General features: G+C 31.1%; 2 protein-coding genes across 4 annotated transcripts; both read right to left on the bottom strand.

The window, feature by feature from the left end:
• Positions 1-5,292: 5,292 nt before the first annotated feature.
• On the bottom strand, positions 5,293-10,798 carry LOC111301177 (uncharacterized). 3 transcript variants are annotated; one of them, XM_089744662.1, is made up of 5 exons: positions 10,271-10,798; positions 9,926-10,008; positions 7,783-7,898; positions 5,899-6,102; positions 5,293-5,567 (listed from the first exon to the last, which is right to left on the bottom strand). In XM_089744662.1, the coding sequence occupies exons 1-5, from the start codon at positions 10,309-10,311 to the stop codon at positions 5,520-5,522; spliced, it is 492 nt and encodes a 163-aa protein (XP_089600788.1). In that variant the 5' UTR covers positions 10,312-10,798; the 3' UTR covers positions 5,293-5,519. The 3 variants fall into 3 exon arrangements, with proteins under 3 accessions (XP_089600788.1, XP_022752393.1, XP_089600787.1); XM_022896658.2 differs by lacking the exon at positions 7,783-7,898 and having other exon boundaries at positions 9,926-10,013; XM_089744661.1 differs by having other exon boundaries at positions 7,413-10,798.
• A 137-nt stretch (positions 10,799-10,935) lies between these two features.
• Positions 10,936-11,557, bottom strand: LOC149514735 (splicing factor 3B subunit 6-like protein). Its single transcript, XM_089744660.1, has one exon. It carries the CDS (start codon positions 11,485-11,487, stop codon positions 11,113-11,115), a length of 375 nt encoding a protein of 124 aa, XP_089600786.1. The 5' UTR covers positions 11,488-11,557; the 3' UTR covers positions 10,936-11,112.
• Between the last annotated feature and the right edge of the window lie 7,876 nt (positions 11,558-19,433).

Here is a 19,433-nt window from a genome sequence, read left to right as displayed (position 1 = left end):
GGTTCGTGTTTAATTTAATTAAGTTAAACAATGTATGTGAATATTAAACAAATATATTCACAAACATGTATAAACAAACATGTTCATAAGAATACATAAATTATAATAAAATAAATTTAAATAAACAAATCCTAATCGAACCCAAATGAATGTAAATGAACCTTAAAATATGATTATGATAAAGGATAACAATGTAATTTTATTAGTATTATTATAAACGAATAGTAAACGAATAACAAACAAACAATAAACGTGTAAGTTTTAAACAAACTTTAAATGAGTTTGTTCACGAATATAAACAAATCGAAAGACCTCTGTTCGTATTTGGTTCATTTAATAAACGAACATAAAAATATTATTCAAGATCGTTTATTAAACTTAATAAATGAATATAAATGAAAAAAAATAGAACATATTTATGAATAATTCATCGAAAACTCTGTTCATTTACACCTTTAGTCCTATTTCTTTTCAGGTAAATTCTAAATACACCCTATAAACACTTTTTACACCTTATTTCTAAAAACACCATAATTTAAATCTAAAATTTATATTTTACTCACTACACCCTACACCTTAACTCTCATTTTCCATGAACACCTTACTCATACCTACACGCCTTCATAGCCATCCTCTTTCACGCCCATTCTCTTCTTCTTTAAACCCATAAACAACAACACTCTCTTTCGATTCTCTCTTCCTTCAAACCAAAATCAACATAAAATCACAAAGATACAGAGTAAATCAGGTCAAAAAGCTTATAATAAGAGGTAATTTTGTATATTTTGTTTTGATTTCGTTTGATTATGTTGTTTAATTTCATAAAATATGGTCAACTGATATTGCAATTCATAGCTTCCAAACTTGTATTTTTGAAAGTTTCAAAAAGCTTTTGGAATGCATTTCCAGAAACTTAGAAAAGCTTTTAGAAATGCATTTATGAAAACATTTAGAAGCTTTTAGAAATGCATATCTTAAAATTTTTAGAAGTTTCTAAAAATGAAAATCCAAAAAATTTTAAAGGTTTCCAAAAATGCAAATTCGAATCTTTTAAGAGTTTTCGAATTAAGATCTCTGGAATTCAAAAACTTTTAAAAGTTTTTGTTAGAACCTGGGGTTTGGAAAAACATAAGAAATTGAGGAAAGGTTTCAGGGTATGTAACAATGCTATGTTTCTTAAAGTTTTATTCGTCCCCACCACTTGATTAATTGGCATGTGCAAAAGAGTTACTGATGATAAACCTAAAAAATACAACGAAGCCTAATAATTAACTTTGTTTTGCATTGATGAAATTAATCCATTGAGCATTCGCTGGCATATAGCAAGTTTATCATTCTTTTGTTAAAAATTTTTACAACAAAACTTTATAGAAGTAATCTAAAATTTATTTAAACAATGGAGGGAAATTTTAACATAAATAGATGTCTATTTGTATAGACATAATAGTTCAAATATGTGTTTATTTAGACATACATAATTTTTCAAACACAACTCTTAACAAATAATCATGTTTATTAAAAGAATGTAACTTTTTATTATCACAAGTAATTCATTTGATCTATTATTGTTGAAAATGTTCCAACAATCCCTCACTATTTTTACAATAATCTAGATTTATGGTAATCTTTAAAATTAATTGCATAAATAAAAGTATCTTATGATTTGAACCTTTACTTAGTAAAAATAAATTAAAGTTAACTGAAATTGCATGGTAGATTATGTTTTAAACCAGCTATTCCATTTGGTTAACCAAACTCATCTTACACAATGATTTCAACATCTAATGAATGCTTGATATCTATAGACACTATTTTGGCCATGTGTGTCTACATCCTCTTTTTAGAATTGCTGTTAGAGCCAAGCCCTTAAACTCTTAAGAAGCAACCACACTTTACACTCACATAGATAGTTCCCATCAAAAGTGTTCTCGTAACTATAACATTTTAATATATTTATGTTATGGGTTTATTAAGAGTATAACCTCATCCTTTGCTAATCATTGCAGGTACCAAACACTTAGGATGAAAATATAAGATTATAGTATTGCAGTCATATATAGATGATCATCTATATAGAAACAGAAGGCCAACTCTATTGCAAATAGAAAAAGGAAATTTGGTATGAAACAAATCACTCAAGCTTATAGTTTCAAGCCCTAAACTAAAAGTTATCGTGAAACGACTAGGTACCTATTGTAAGTGATGAAGCCAAAAAGTAAAAGACCCGAGTAGCATGATTCTTTTTGTTGGGACAGTAAAAGGTAACACAATCAATCCTACTTGTAAAGAAAGGAATGAAAGAAGAAAAAATACAAAATGTTCCTTACCTCTTATCTCGTTTTTTGGCTTATTGAACTCAAGACATAATGTTATACCAAGTGCTGAGTTGAGTTTCCATTATAGATGACTTTATATTATATGTTTGAACTTATCCTTAAATTTTTAACATAGCTATGTTAATTTTCTATACCACATGGTGAAACTTTTATATTTATTGTATCTTGAAGATTTATAAGACCAACACCCCCACCATGTATGCATATACAATTTTTAAAGAATGCTTCTTCCATAGTAATTTAGCTATTAAGGATATTCTTTGTATAGTTGTCATAAATTTTTTTAGTTCATAGTGATCACTTTGACTTTATTCTTATCATGATAGTTTCACATTTGTTAATTTTATATATTTTTTAATATCCTAAGAAATTAATGCCATTGCCACCAATTTTTAAACCATACATCATATAATCTTTTTCACCAAGTAAATTATTGTAAAGAGGCCTTAAATCCATTGGTGGAACATATATATATGTATATATATGTGTGTGTGTGTGTGTATATATATATATATATATATATATAACAAGACTTTTTGTCAAAAAGTTATATATAAGCACAAGGATATTTCATATACCCTTTTAGAATATAGTCAATTAGAAGACAACCAATAGGCATATCAAGTGATTGTAAAATATAATATATATATATATATATATATATTCTTCCTTTATCATGGGCATTATTAATCATTTTATGCCTTTCTCAAAATCATGTCCACCACCTAAATGGATCATAATAATAATTTGAATATAATAAATTCAAACTTTACTCATAGCATCGATACACCTATGTGCAATTAAACTCCATAAATATTTTAATCTAATTTCAAATCCTTTCACAATCAAATTTGTGAGATAACGCTATTCAAACAAATACTTATAGCAAGTTCACAATGTATAGCTTATTGAATTGCCAAATCCAAGGTTTACTATTTTGAAAAGCCAATATCATTATCTAGCCTACACATAGTGCATAGCCGTTACACATCCTTGTTACGAAACTATAGAAAGCCATGAAACTAGTACACTTTTCTTTTAAATTCTATCCACATAAATGCCATATCTTTACAATTATATGAAGTTATGTTTGCATTAAAACAAACTTTATTTATTTTTAGCAAATCTTACTCATGTTTTCCACGAAATTACGTTCTTTCTTTATCATTCATAAACACGAAAGCTGGCATTGATACTTGCGATGCTTTTACTAAATTAACTTTTCTTTCAATAATTGTAACCCTTGGAAAGGATCTTTTCATGTTTACCTCTTTTCATGAGATTTGAAACATAATTCTTTGTTTGCTAATGAAAGAGGGTCACAAAAAATCGAATATCTCCATTCTAACCATTTGGTGGTGGTGTGACAAACTTTTGACTTAGCAGCGTGCAAATGACTATTTTTCCGAGCACAAGAAATATGTCTTTATAGCCATTAAAAACAGTCATGTATTAACTGGATGATAGAAGATGGACATATTGTCTCCATCATATCATTCTTATATATATATATATAAGAAAGAAAATTTTGTCACATTAATTTTTACATTGAGACTTGCCATAATTTTGTATCCATTTCAGAGAACTCTCGGAATTTTTAATTAATTAAATTTCAGCTCAAATGATAAGAAAAGATAAACATGAAATATGATTCATCAAAGAAGAAAAATAATTTATTAACTTGCTCGTAGACTAACCGAAAATCAACCAACACTAAACAATTTCTTTGCTTCTTGATTTTATTGTATTGGCATACATCATTCCAATATTTATTATCCCAAAAGAATTCATTGGAATAAATTAAAAACAAATCTGAATAAATTTTTGTTTTAATCTGAACATATTGTCCTTGTCTACCATTATTGCTTTCAATAAAATTTTTTATAAATTTGCGAAAATAAAATCTTAAAATTATTAGAACCTAGGGTGGAAAAATATAAGAGATCAAAGAAAGGTTTCAATGCGTATAACGATACCAATTTCTTTAAGGTGTTATTCGCCCCCACCATTTGATTAATTTGTTTGCAAAAAAGTTACAGCGATAAGTCTCGAAGATATAATAAAGCCTAATGAGTGATTGCACTTTATATTGACGAAATCAATCCACTATATATTTATAGCATATAACAAGATTATCGTTTTTCTATAAAGAATTTCTACAGCAAAGCTTTATGGAAGTAATTTGAAATTTATTTAAATATTGCTATATCTGAAAATTGTTATACTTTCCAAAATCCAAAATCTATTTATAATAAAATCGACATCTCTTTGCACATGCATGACTATCCAAATAGATGTTTATTTGTATAGACATAATAGCTCAAATATGTGTTTATTTATGCATACACAAATTTTCAAACATAACTCTTAACAAATAATTATGTTTTTTAAAGAAACATAACTTTTTACTATCATATGTAATTCATGTGATCTATTATTACTGAGAATATTCCAACAATTTCGTGAAATGCATATTAAAAAATCTTTAAAAATTTTCGAAAATACAAATTCGAAAACTTAGAAATTGACGTACCTAATCATCAATTCGGCAATCTTCATTGTTGCATGTGTTTTTTTCAAGCTCATTTTTCATTTTGACAATATAGAAAAAATATTAATATTAGAGTAGATTTAGGGTTTCTGATGGAAGAATGCAGGGAAGTGGAAGAAGAAGAAGAGAAGATGATGAAGAAGGTGTATGGAAGAAAAAAATATAATTTACTAAAGGGTATTAAATAACGTTATTTAAGGTTAAATGTATAATAAAAATGTGGGGGGTGTGGAGAAAAATATTAAGGGTGTGTTTAGAACCGCCCTTCTTTGTATGCGCTGATAGGTTAGCACCAAAGGTCCACCAAAGCGCTTCAAATCCAGAAGTTGAATTGAAATTATGCTCTATTGTGCTTGAGCGAAGGAAACTGATAAGAACATGAGAAAAGAGCTCGACTAACATTGGTATAGGTAACTTCGGAAGTCGATATAATTATCATGCTAGTACAATCAGTTTTGGAGAAGAAAATTATACATAGTAAGAAGGATATTTACATGGCAAATCATGGTTAAAGCTTGGAAACTTCAGCTTTGTTCCCCAGCGGCAGAGCGCCTGTAAATCTAAATATGCCAGAAGTTTAATTCTGTTTACAACGCCAAATGACTGGAAATGTGCAGAATGCATGGCTGGGGTCAAGGCCTGATACAGCAGTTAATGTAGGTCAAGATCTTCTTTCTCTTCTGCATGGTAATAGAATTGGCGACATTAGAAATGAGAATGTGGGTGTTCTTTTTTTTTTTTTTTTTGCCACAGAAACAAACATGAAGTTTAGAGTGGTGGGGAGATTTTTCTAGTTGAGAGTCAGAACAGATCGCATGTCTACATGCATTAGATTTAAGATCGCCAGGAAGACTGTTCGTAGTGAGATTCAAACCTAGGCTTTACAAATGAAATATTCCAATCTTACTAACTCCATTAATCTCATCGGCAGAATGTGGGTGTTTCACGCACTACTAATCACTCAAGTTAGGAGACCCAAGCAGGGATCAATTAGTGAAATGGAAATCTTACCGTGATAGAATCTTCGTCCTCTTGTCGCTGCTGAGGTAGTGAAGCAGCAATGAACTCCTGCTCATTTCCTAGGCTACGCCTAGCATCAGTCTTTTGTTGCTTCCTGTTTTCCCGAGCTCGCGAGAAGACCATCGAATAGTCCGTAGCTCCTGGACCTTTCTGATCCCACCCTCCAAATTGAGGAACAGACATCCATGCGTTGTTCTGTCAATTTGAAACAATAACTTACTATATGTTTATTTACAAGCTCAAAACTATCTTCTGTTTCTTAGTTTAACTAGACATACATGTAACAATTAATAACACTATGTCCTAGGTTGGATCGACCTAATGATTTGTTTGAAATACCTATAAGTATTTGTGAATTTGAAATGCATGTTTTTTATACCTTTCAAATATAATCATACTGAATTTTAAATAATTTATGCATTTAGTGCGTGCATTTAGTTCTCACAATTTATATAGCAAATAAAATCTAAATTTACTCTCTCAAATTTCTTTCTAAGCACAGCATGATTTTGCAAAACTAATTATGAATTATGACTCTCATTAATCATAAACATAGCATGATTTTTGGTGAAAGGAAATCAAATGGGTGTGATCAGCAAGAAAACTTGGAACAATTCTAGACTAATGAAATCTATGAAACATCATTATTTCATATACCGGAAAAGAAACTCAAAATGTTAGCCAGGCAAACGGAAAAAGCCAACAAAAATCAAAAGCAACATATCGACATGAACAAAAATATTGCATGACACACTGATGTTGAGGCTTGTTACCTCTGTCGGGTGGGCCATGGTGGCAAAAAATATTGAAGATGGTGGGAGCAGGAATGTTTAAGATGAGAATTAATTAATAGATGTGTATGTTGTGGGAATTATGAATTGTTTTTCGGTTAGATGCTGCTCTGCATCATTTGGATACATTGTGTGTTATTCCAGCCGTGCAAGCAGGTTGGTTAAAACTAATTAAACCATTTTCAGTTAGAAACCAATGGTAATTAAGAATATTTTAATTAATCTGTCAAAGGACTGCCTAAATTGGATTACTGTTAATTACCAAAAAAATAAAAAAAAAAAAAAAAAAAAAAAAAAAAGAAATTGGGAAACAAGTAACTGTTAATGAAGGTTCCTACCATAAAGCGAACATAAACTAATAGAAGTAGGAATGTAAAATGAAATTTTGCTGTGTAGGCTATAAGTAGATGTTGAATTTTTTTGAGTAGAAAAATACATGCATCTAATATTAAATTAAATGTTTAGATTTGTGTTTAATATTTTTATTTTAAGTTGTCTTTTTCTCTTTTAATTTTTCAAGTTTTTTCTCTTAATTAAAAAACATAATTGAAAATCTTAAAGTTCTATAGGAAGTTATTAAGAGAAGTCCTAAATCTCACGTCGAACATAATAGGAGGGTAATTGAGGTATAAAAATATTCACATCATCTCTGCCTTGTGAGGTATTTTTTGTAGGATAAAACCGTGAGGTTAGGGGGGCCAGAGCGGATAATACCTCACAAGTGTGTGAACCGTGACGGTTAGGCTGATTCGGGACACCGGAAGAATGGATGCCCGGGTCCCGGAGCCACGCGGATTCGGAGCTTAAGTCTCGACCTGTGACAAGTGGTATCAGAGCCAACCCTAAACCATTCGATCCACGCCAAGCGTCTCGAGGGAGGTAGGTAGAGTGGTCAGCCTCCGTGACGAAGGCATCACGATGTTGGGTGCAGAAGAATGTCACGAACCTAAAGGAAGTCCTAAATCCCACATCGAACATAATAGGAGAGTTATTGGGGTATAAAAGGGTTCACATCACCTCTGCCTTGTGAGGCGCCTTTTGTAGGATAAAACCGTGAGACCAGGGGAGCCAGAGCGGACAATACCTCACAAGAGTGTGAACCGTGACAGTTAAGTTGATTCGGGACGTCGGAAGAGTGGATGCCCGAGTCCCGGAGCCGCGCGGGTTCGGAGCTTAAGTCTCGACCCGTGACACAATGCACTGGATAAAAAATATTAATATTTAACAAAATAAAAAAACTTTATATACATTTTGAATAAGGAATTTTATAATTAATGTAAAATTATAATGAGAAAAATTAAAGCAGAGAAAGGCCAATCGCAAGATCTAAAGATTAAAAAAGAAAAGCAAGAAGTGGATCAAGACCCAACCCATTAATTTATGAACCTTTCAACCGTGAGCTTTTGTTAAAAGAGGGAGACAAATTATTCCACAATTACCCATGATTTTTTTTTTGTTTTTTGGAAGACATTAGTTATCTGTTCTATCATGGTAAAATGAGGATAACTTTTATTTATTTATTTATTTATATATATATATATATGCGCGCTCGCGTCTATAAGTTTTTTCAATGAAGGCCTCAATCAAGGCCCTAATTGGTTGCCAAATGGTAGCCAATCAAAACTTTTTTTTCAAGGAAAATCATAAAATGGTAGCCATTAATTTTTTGGTGCATAATGAAAATTTGCTTTGCTTAAATCTACTAGCATTCCTTGGGCGTGTCGGCTTACCATTGGTACTTTCAGGCTTTGGTTGGGATGGAAGTTAAAATTAAATTAAGTCCATATTAAAATATGCTTTTACACTTTAGTTCATTGAGGGATTCTCTCCAGGTTTCATCTTGTTGGTAATTTTCATGGCTTGAGCTTTGAGGGTTTAAGCCCTTGTTGTCACTGCATGTGGACCTTTGCTTTGGCAATGCCTTACTTTTTTTTGTTTGCAGTTTTACCCAAAAACAAAAAATCCAATTAAAGAACGGAAACCTTTCTAGAATGGAGACAATTTTATTTGAATCTATCATCATATAACATATATATATATATATATATATATATATATATATAAACCATTGGAACATGCATGAGTTGTTTATGCGATTGTGCAATTTTTAAAAATTTGACACTTGCAAAAAAAAAAAAATGTAGATAAATAAAAAGGCCTTCTCATCGAGACATTTAAAATTTTCAATCAACCAGTCGCATATTTTAGGGGCATTTACCTCTGATTCATACATAGAAACTTCTCAAAAGCATTATTCAAATATATATATATATATATATATATAAATGGTAAAAATGATTCAAATAAATCACAGATTTAATTTTGATCAAAGAATCCAAACAATGTAAAAATTATACTAAAGTGAATCTCTCATCACACACACACACACACACACACACACACACACACACACTCACACAAACATATATATAATTCCGGTGTTCTTCAAGTTTAAGATATTTGCGCATAGTGAAAGGCGAAAGCACCACTCCACTTGGTGTACAATCACATTTAAGCACACCCAAATATTGCTTTACAATATTAGAAAAGGACGAGGAAGGATAGGTAGGAGATTTTCGGGAAGCAAAACTGCTTAGTTGGAAGGATGCTATATGCTCTCTAAATATTATATTCAGCTCTAATTTGAATAAGGAAAAATCATCCATATATAGAGAATAGAGGAAAAGGGATGTATTGCTTTTACTTTATTGATTATTTCTGTAAATAAGATAAGAGGATTATGTTTTTCTGTTAGTTCATTTGTCTTTCTACAATAGTTCTACATCATATTTGGCAAAGGCAAACACTTCATCAGGATTAGGCATTAGTTTTAACTATATAATAGTAGCAAGGAGGGCTATAAACAAGTGTTAGGTTTCTATTTGCCACTCTGTTTATTTCTAAATTAACAGAGGATCATCTTTCTTTTTTCTTCTATTCATCAGTTTCTCACTCTATTTTTCAGAGTACTTGGTTGTTTTTTTTTTTCCTTTCTCAGGACATCTAGAGAGATGCTAACATGGTTCCCTATTCATCTTTTATACTTGGTTTTCCTAATTTGAAGTATATTTCTGTAATTAGCATTTCTAAAAATCTTTTTCTTGTATTTCTTTAATCTCTAAAATTCCTTCTAACATCGTCAGTAAATTTCCTATCTTTTACATTAAATATCTGAAATACAGTTTATAAAAGATTACTTGACTTGGCTTGCCTCCTGAGACCATTACCTTGATGGGTGTAGCTTTTACTTTTTGTTTGAGTAATACTAGATTGTTCCTCTGTTCTTGTTTCCAACTTAAGCCAGGAACTCCTTCCCTCCAATATGCCAAAAAGGAAGCCAGGTTTGAGTAATTTTAACAAAAGCTTGAGCCACTTGAAAGTGTAAACAGAGAAAACCAGGAATACCTGAACTTTCTAAACAATTATAGAAGACAAGTGGACCACCATAATAAATAATGTTCTCACCTATGACCTAAAAGATCTTGCTTTTGGAATATGCTGTTACAAAGCAATTCCATCATACACTTATAACATCTCTCTACCTCCATTCTTTATTTAAAAAGGTTTCTTACCTCTTCAAATCAGAGCCGAAAACATACTTGAGAAAGCACATAGCATCCTTTCATGACTTCAATTTCCTTCCAAAATATCTCCAAGTTTTCCTCTACCTTCATTGCCTCCACAAATACCTTTGAGCAAGATTAGGTGTGATTACAAGTGTACTTAATTTAATTTTCAATGTGCTTTTGATGTGAACCTGAAATTTACTCAGCTGGTTCATACAGCCATCCTTGAAAAGTAGCATCCAACAAGCCTAGGGTTCAAATCCCAGTAACTGCAACCTCTTCTCTTTTCCCCAGATTAAAGTCTTCTTTGTACAAGAAAAATGTGCTTTTGATGAGCCTACAATCCTAAAGGGTCATTAAGGAGTATTATGCTCACCCTCTGGGATTAGGTTCAAGCGGCCTAGGATCCTAAGGTCTTGAGGGATTTTGCGACGCAGTATACCTAGCTAAAATCCGAAAAGGAAAACAGAGTAATGATCCAAGTACGACTATTGTGTGCTTTAAATTGTGTACTTCTTCACACTTGTTTCAGCTAACTTTAATTTTTTTCTAAATTGTAAGACCAGTTATGATGCAGCAGAATCCTGCTTCTTTAGATAAATAAAATCATTAGCTTTAAAAAAAAAACCTATCAATAAGCAAAAATTCAGCAAACATCACCACTTTCAATATGGCCAAAACTAAAAAGGCATGTAACTCAGAAATTAGAAATCATCTGTTTCTCACAACACAAAACAACATATAATTATTAAACAAACATTAAGTAGCAACATATACGATTATGTTAAGTCATTAATTAAAATGTTCACGCAAAACCCTAAAATTCCAAATCATTAAAATAATATATTTTACTTATCTTTAGTAGAAACACCATATTTTTCTTGCATTCTAGCGATTTCTTCTTCCTTCTTCTTCTGATCAAACTTCTTGCTCATCTTAGCCTGCTGATAATACAACACAATCAAATACCTATTGGCAACGTTGAAACCCGACAGGTGATCGACAGCCGTTTTGGCATCGTAGATGTCCTCGTAGACAACAAAGGCCGTGCCGCGCGTTTCTTTGCTGGTTCCAATGCGTATCTGGCGAATGGCTCCGTATTTTCCGAAGATATCGTACATCTCCTCGCTGGAAATATTGAATGGAAGGTTTCGAACATAGAGGACCCGGTTGACCTCTGGGGGAAGCCGGGTGTTGCCCTTGCGGAGAGTGATTGTCGTCATTGGAAAGAAAGAGAAGAAGCAAGAGTTAAGGTGTTTTGGGGGATTTTTCAGAGATTGAAAGAAAATTGAGAGGACTAGGGATTGGAGGAATTTTATGCATCTTGAGGGCGGTGGAATTGTTGGGCAGGGTTGGTTTTGGCCCATGTCTAATAGTTTGGGCTTGGACTAGAATTGAGTGATGGAATCCATTAAGTATGTGGGCTTGTAAAGCCCTGATAGTTTTTTTAGGGTGGAATCCTATGATTAATGTCCGTATTAAAAAAGAAAATATTTAAATAATAATTAATATATTTTTTATTTTAATTTGTCAAACCTGTAAGTTATTTAAACATTATCATTCTTAAACAATCTCGTATATAAAAAATTAAACACATTAAAAAAAAAAACAAAACAATATAAGAAAATATTTGCTTATTGGGTTCATATGGGTCACACTTGAGTTGTATTAGGTATATTCTCTTTTTTCTTTATTTGTTGACAAGATATTTTTATCAAATCAAAAGATTTAAACCCTCACTATAATATATATATATATATGTATGTATTTCTTTTTTATTCTTTTTTACATCTTCTCTTTTTTATTTACTTTTTTATCCAATCTTGTAACTCCCCCTCTTTAAAGACTAAAAAGTAGTAGTAAAGGTGATGACGGTTCAAATTGAATTTTATTCAATTTTTTTGAATAATACATAAAATTATAAATTTTTAAAATTTGATCTTAATTCAAATTAAACTTTATTTAATCTGATTCGAATCAAATTTTATTCATTCAATTCGGTTCATTAATTTTTTAATTTTAAATTTTCTCACTATCTTTAATTTCATAGGCTTAATTTTGTCTCCGTTGTCCATCGATATTGAAAGCTACATGTAATCATTGGAAAATCCTTTATCTCCATCGTTTTTTTTTCCATTCATTATCTTTTTTATTTCTATCAATTGTTTCTAGTGAAAACCTTCTTTTTCATCCAAAAGACCTAATTGAAACTTTCAATTTGTCCTTTTCCTTAATGCTGCCATTGTTGGTGTTGGTAGTGACTTTTATTCTTTCTTTTTTCAATTTTAAATTTGAACCCCACTAAAGAAAATACAAAACCTTAACCTTTAATTCCCTTTCCTAAACCACTATTTTGGCATTTAACATTCTAGGTTGCTTGTTGATTGCTTTGTATTTGTTCACAAATAAGCCATTGAATGGCTAAAATGTTGTAGACAAAGGAAAAGTCATGGTAAAGGAGTTCTAGATGGTATTGTGCTATCAATTCATGCTATTTCATGCTATTTTGGGGTTGGTCAAAAAGGCTAAAGTGGAGAGGAAAGTCTAAAAAGAAGGATGATATTTTTTTGACTCGTTTTTCTTTAACATTTTGTTTTTTTTTTAATTTTCTTTTTTTGCCATGTATTGAAAATGCCAAAAATAAAGAAAATAAAATAAGAAATTTAAATAAAAAATTGTCACTTGACTAATAAATAATTTATGATGTGTTAACTAGATAGCCCAATTCCAATTTGCTTTATATTGATGTTATAGATTGTATACTAGATTTTAACTGATGTTACATTGCAACAGGTTTTTTTAAAGAATATGATCAAAACATAGTTAGAAAATATGATATTGTTTTGCAAATAAACATAATGTAAAATAATCTAATGAATTTAAACTAAATGAAAAAGATAAAATTGTATTTGTAGACACTCAATTTGGTTCAGACTCGAATCAATTGGGCCTGATCCAATAGGGCCAGTCAAACCCAAAGATTTGAGCTTAATTATTTTTTTATGTAATTTATTGATTTATTGATTTGTTTTTCTTTTTCCTCTTTCTTTTCTTTTTTAGATTAATTTTCGGTTAGAAAATAATAATCAGAATAATTAAAAATAATAAAAATAGGAATGAATTCTGCCGTGAATAAGGCCAATAGAGAATCATAATTGGATTAAACCAGTATAGGATAGATTCAATGATTAGTCTAATAATCTAGAAACTTAATCAAAAAAGGAATCCAGATTAATCAAAAACTCTGTGAATTGATCCCTATAAATACCTATTGATCAGAAGTAGAAGGACACAAAAAGAAACAGGGAGAAAATAGAAGTAAAAACAATGTTTAGAAGAGCAGAGGTAGTTCTAGAATTCTTAGGAAAATTTTTTTTGAAATTTTTGGCATTTTTTTCTGAAAAATTTTTGAAAAATTTTTAGATTTCAAGCAATTTTTCGATGACTTTTCGACGAAATTCAAAGTTTTTGGCAACCATTTTCTAGAAATCAGTGAACTTCAGGCAAAGATTTCAGTGACCCTACCCAGATTCTGGCAAAAATTTTAGAATCCGATGACGGATTCAATCGGTGTTCTTGAATCTTAGAGAGAGAGGGAAAGAAAAGAAGGGGAAAAGAGAGAAGGGGGATGAGCAATCTAGTGAAAAAGGTCAAATTTAGCCTTTTATACTATTGTAAAACGATGTCGTTTTGGGCGTTAAGGGACCCCAGGATCGCGCGTTTCCATTTGGTCCAACCCAACCTAGGCGTAACCCGCTTTTGGTTTACCTACATTCTAACCAAACTTTCAACCGAGCCAAGCTGAACCGCCTGAACGATGCCTTCTAGCTGTTTTTGTGCCTCAAACCGAGCCCTTTCAACCGCTGAGCTTAATTGTGTCAATGTTTTTTTTTTTTCATTTATTTATTTATTTATTATTATTATTATTATTATTTATGCTTATTGATTAAATTAGAATTATTTGGTATTCGTTAATTATTTTTATTTTTATTTTTTTGTCAATGATTTTCCTAAAATAAAAATTTCCAAAAAAAAAATATTTTTGGGAAAAAGTTTAAAGTATCAATTTTCTTTAAAAATAATTTTTTTTAAAAAAATATTTTTGGAAAAAAGTTAAAAGTATCAATTTTCTTTTAGAACAAAAATTTTTTTAAAAAAGGTATTTTAAGAAAAAGTTAAAAGTATCAATTTTTCTTGAAATTAAAATTTCAAAAACAAAATATTTTGAGAAAAAGTTGAAATTATCAGTTTTTCTTAAAGATAAAAATTATCAAGAAAATATTTTTAAGGAAAAGTTAAAAGTATCGATTTTTCTTGTATAAAAGCAATGAATTTTTTTCTTATAAAACAACAAAAAGAAGATTTATATCAAAAGTCGAATCATTTTTGTTTTTCCTTTTTCTTTCTTTGGATAATTTTTAAATATTAAATAATTCGACGACGGAGCCTTTACAAGAGAAATAATAGTTTTCTTGTATACTCTTGAGGTGAGAGAATTTTCTTAATTTTTTTGTCAAAAGTATTAGAGTCAATTAAGAATAATTTTCAATAATTAATTACTTGGTAAATTTTTAAGGCTTATTAGATAACACAGAATTGAGCTTGTACCATCTTTCGATGGATGTTGTGAGGATGCTATAATCTTTCTCACACGTAACCATACTTCCGGACCTAGTTCTGATTTCACGGACATTGAGTTTACCTTTTAGAAATACCTAAGTCGAACTTAGGATCCCTCTTTAAAAGTGATAGATTCAGTTAGGTGACCAATCGCACCTAAACAAAAAAAAGATTGGTGGTGACTCTTTAAGTCAATGTCTAGTGATAGGTCTACGGATCTAAACGTTATGATAGCTTGGCAACTCTGCTTAGAATGGCCTGAGAGTCAAGCCAGCAAATAAATTTGTGTTATCCAAAAGCCTAATAAAATTGAATTTTTTGTAAAGATTTTTTATGCATTCATTTTGTTTATTTGTTTGATAATTATGTCATTCATATGCATGTGCATGACATGAGTTCTATAGCTGAACTCCGTCCCTCTAGGAGGGAGTAAAGCACTTATGCTTTCGTAAGGTTTTAATGCCTCTGTAGTGGTTAACGAAATACTCCCACTCAAATTGAATCTTTTTCGCTTGCAACCTGTAATGGGTAAGGATTGAGGTGCTTTACTAATTTATAATAGAAAACGATGTAAAAAGTAATTTGAGAACCTTTAGACTTTAACCTTGAACCACATATAGTGAACATTAGAAATGCCTAACCTATAGATAGAGCCATTTTTTTCCCTTTAAAATTGACCAAAAGCATATGATTCATTTCTCTTATTTTGTGTGATGTTTTAATTTATTTAGTTATTTATTTATTTCTCCTTATTTGGTATACTAACATTTTCTCTTATTCATTTTTGCATTGATTCATGCTCATATCATAAAGTTACATAAAGAACATTTGCTTGAAAGACGGTCTCCAACAAAAAGTTCTTCATGGATTCCACAGGATGACTAGTTTGCTCTTGTCTGTATTAGCTCATTGTGAGTCACCCAACGAAGTAAAGGTCCAATCAGAAAGGATTTAACTAAAAGAAGGGGATTGTTTACCAATTAGCTATGCTTCCACCTTGTCTTAAGAAACATCCATCCTCCTCAAAAAAAATAATTTAGAGGATTTGCTTGATATATGGAAGAAGATGAGTCCATTAAGACAAGAGGAATTTTGCAGAGGCATGGACATGTAGCACACCTCTTTGTAGTGAATGTTGAGAATCAACTAATTAAAGCTGCAGTGCAATTTTGAGATCTTTCATATAAGTGTTTCATCTTCAATAAAGTTGATATGACATCGACCATTGAAGAATATTCAACTTTATTGGGTCTGCACCTCCAAGCTCTAGAGGCTCCAGACAAGATATATGTAAAAAAACATAAAACAAGATTTCATAAGAATCTAGCCCATTTTATAGGGATAAACAAAGAGATTGTGGATTCTTATGCAAAGAAGAAACAATGGCAAGTTTGTCTATTTTGAAAGTTTTTTCATAATTTTTTAATACAACATACCAATAAAAAATGAGGGTTAGACGTGTTTGCCTTAATCATATATGGAATGGTGATTTTTTCGAAGGTATTAGGTTATATTGAAATAGCAGTGATTGACTTCTTCGAAAGTGTGATTAATGGCTGCAACCCTTCAATAATAATATTAGCAGAGACTATCAGATCCTTGAGTTATTATTGTAGAAATAGTGGGCATTTTACAGATTACATACAGTTATTGTACTTATGGATAAAAAGTCACTTCGAGTGTAAAAGAGGTGCTTTCTCAAAGCTTTATGTCCGTAATTGAGTTTCAATCAAGGAATTCTACAAAAGTGAGTGGCCAGAACAAAAGTTTAAAAAAAATGGATAGCTTTCTTACAAAAGCTGACAAGTATCGAAGTAAAATGATTGGTCCTGTGGATGAATCATGAACTTATGCTATATCAGTGTGAAGATAATACTGTGATCCCACTTTGAGGTTTATGAGGAGTAACAAGTTATGTGCCACCTCTAGTGAGAAGGCAGTTTGGGGCAGAACAATTCATTCCTATGACGTATAAGCTTCATCAATAAGATTTTTCTTACAGTGAGCCAAAAGCATTTCAGAGAATGAATGAGGCGATTAAAGCATGGAAAAACCTCCGTAGGGTGAATCCTGGACCATTTAATGATAAGATCACTTATGGGTACTTGGTTTGAAGAGCAAGACAAGGATAGAAAGTGGTATTCATTTATGAAAGCTTTCAACTGCCAACAAGAGGAAAGCTTGAATAGACACCATCAGAATTAGAGCTAACGACAAAAGAGTTTGAGATAGAAAAGGATAGGCTAAGGTAAGAGATTCAGAAACTTTGAGAAGAGAGAGATCAGTGAAAAGATAGGGCTGAAAAACATGAAATCAAAGTTTACAAGATTGCTAGAGAATGTGATACAACTGTTAAAGACCTAACAGAGCTATACCATGAATATAAGAGGTTGTGTGTGAAAGTAAAAGCCAAAGAGATAACAATCACTGAGCTGACCAATGAAAATGACTGATTGAAGCAAAAATATACTAAATTAAAAGAAGAAAGTACCCAGGTACAGATAGAGAATAACATGTTGAACAGCTTCCTAAGCTGGTTGAGATAAAGGTTAAATGAACAAGAAGACTATATTGTTGTATTGGTTAGAGAGCACGTAGAGTTATCATACCAAGTATGGTATGGTAAAAAGGAAAACCTGAGAAGATAGAAGTATATTGAGCACTTAACAATCCAAATTTACAAAGAGGTATGTAAGACAAGAAAAATGATCGAAGAGGCAGAAGCATTGAAGTAAGTGATGGCCCCAGTAAGGGAATATGGATAACACCTATTGAATTTCATTGATGAAGCAAAAGATCAGTATGAGCAGATCAAACGATTTTATGGTTATAACTCTAGGATGATAAATTTTATGTAAATCGAGTTCTTTGGAATAAATGAAATCTTTTGGTTGAGCACTGTCTTCAGGCAAATGTTCTTTTAATGCATGCATTTTCATTCATTGCATTCTCATTCAGTACATTTAACAAAGTAACCATAAGATAGTCGTATAAACTTTCTAATTCTAAGATATGGTATTCGAGGTTCAAGGATAGCTCCATCCAGTAAGAACCTTGCTCACAGATATAACATAAGAGCCAGAGCTAGACAAATGGAGTAAGAAAACTCTCATTGACTTGAAAAAATAGAAAAAGCACAGGAAAAGCTTGAGAATGAGTTGAGTAAGATTTTAGATGCTCTCAACAAGTTAAACAAGGGAAAGGGGATAGAAGAGAACACAAGCCAACAGGGCCCTCCATCATAAAAAGTGGCCAATCCTCTATATCCTCTCGATTTTGGTCCATAACAAGCCCAGTCCACATAGGATATACCGCCACAGTAGTTCACATATCCTGTATACCCTAAAATACCATCAGCTTCGAACCCAATGTATTACCATAGTTATGTGAATCCTGTCTTTACTAAAAAGGTAGTAGAACCGATCCAAGTTCTTGATCTGAATGACTTGAAAGAAAAAGAGAAAGAAAAGGCAAAAGTGATGGAATTTTAGGAAGATTCAAATATTAGTATACTTGAACAGAGGTTACGGGCTATGGAAGAAATTGGGTTTTATGATTCTGTCGATGGTGCTAGGCTTTACTTAGTCCTGGATATAGTCATTCCTTTAAAGTTTAAAGTACTAAAATTTGAGAAATATGATGGTACGAAGTGCCCAAAAACTCATATTATCATGTACTGTCGAAAAATAAAATCCTTACAAAATAAATTTATGAATTTTACTAAACTATTGAAGAATTTTCACGGGTTAATTTTTTTAAATGGAATCCACCAAACTATTAAGAAATTCCATAAAATTATTTTTTTAAAATAAAAAATAAAAAATAAAAAAATGAAAGATATTCTTTTTATCCTCTAAACTATTGGAGGATTATTTTTGGGTCCCACCAAACTATTATGAGACTTTGTTAATTTTTCTTAATAAAAGTATATTGATAAATCCAATGACGGAGCCTCTTCAGAATGAGACACTAGTCTTTATGAATACTCTTGAGGTTAAAAAATTATTTTAGATTGCTACTAAATTATTAGGACAATTTTAAGATTGATTTTCAATATTAAATTAATTCGATAAATTACAAATATGATCAAGGCTTGGATAATTTTGAATTAAATTGGTACCATCCTTCGGATGGGCATTGTAGGGGTACTATAACCTTTCCTATGCGTAACTGACTCTCGAACTTAATATCTGGTTTTGTGAATCAGAATATGCTTCAGGTGGCCAATCACACCTAAACAAAAAAGATTAGTGGTAACTCTTCTAATCCATGTCTAGCGGTAGATTTATAGATCTATACATTATGATAGTTTGGTAACTCCGTCGAAAATCCCGAGAGTTAAGTCAGTAAATGATTTCTTATTATCCAAGCCTCGCTTAATAAATTTGAAATTATTCTATTCCCTTTTATTACTTATATTTGCTTTATTATTTTCCTTTTCATTGTGTATACTTGTTTATTCATTTGTCTTTCTTTTTATTCATTGCTTATATTTGCTTAATTATTTATTTATTGTATATATATTTGTCATTCATTTACATATGCATAA

This window comes from Durio zibethinus, chromosome 15, assembly GCF_047325235.1.
Source record: "Durio zibethinus cultivar Kanyao isolate XHJ-2024 chromosome 15, ASM4732523v1, whole genome shotgun sequence".
NCBI classification, from domain to species: domain Eukaryota; kingdom Viridiplantae; phylum Streptophyta; class Magnoliopsida; order Malvales; family Malvaceae; genus Durio; species Durio zibethinus.
Note: the sequence above shows the minus strand (reverse complement) of the source record. Positions and strands in the feature narration are given on the sequence as shown.

Coding starts and splice junctions, on each gene's coding strand:
- LOC149514735 (XM_089744660.1), bottom strand. CDS start 11,487: ATGACGACAATCACTCTCCGCAAGGGCAACACCCGGCTTCCCCCAGAG.
- LOC111301177 (XM_089744661.1), bottom strand. CDS start 7,676: ATGTTCGATGTGGGATTTAGGACTTCCTTTAGGTTCGTGACATTCTTC. Junction 6,103..7,412: donor ACGGTTCACACACTTGTGAG/GTATTATCCGCT, acceptor TCAAATTGACAG/AACAACGCATGGATGTCTGT. Junction 5,568..5,898: donor AGGACGAAGATTCTATCACG/GTAAGATTTCCA, acceptor ATTACCATGCAG/AAGAGAAAGAAGATCTTGAC.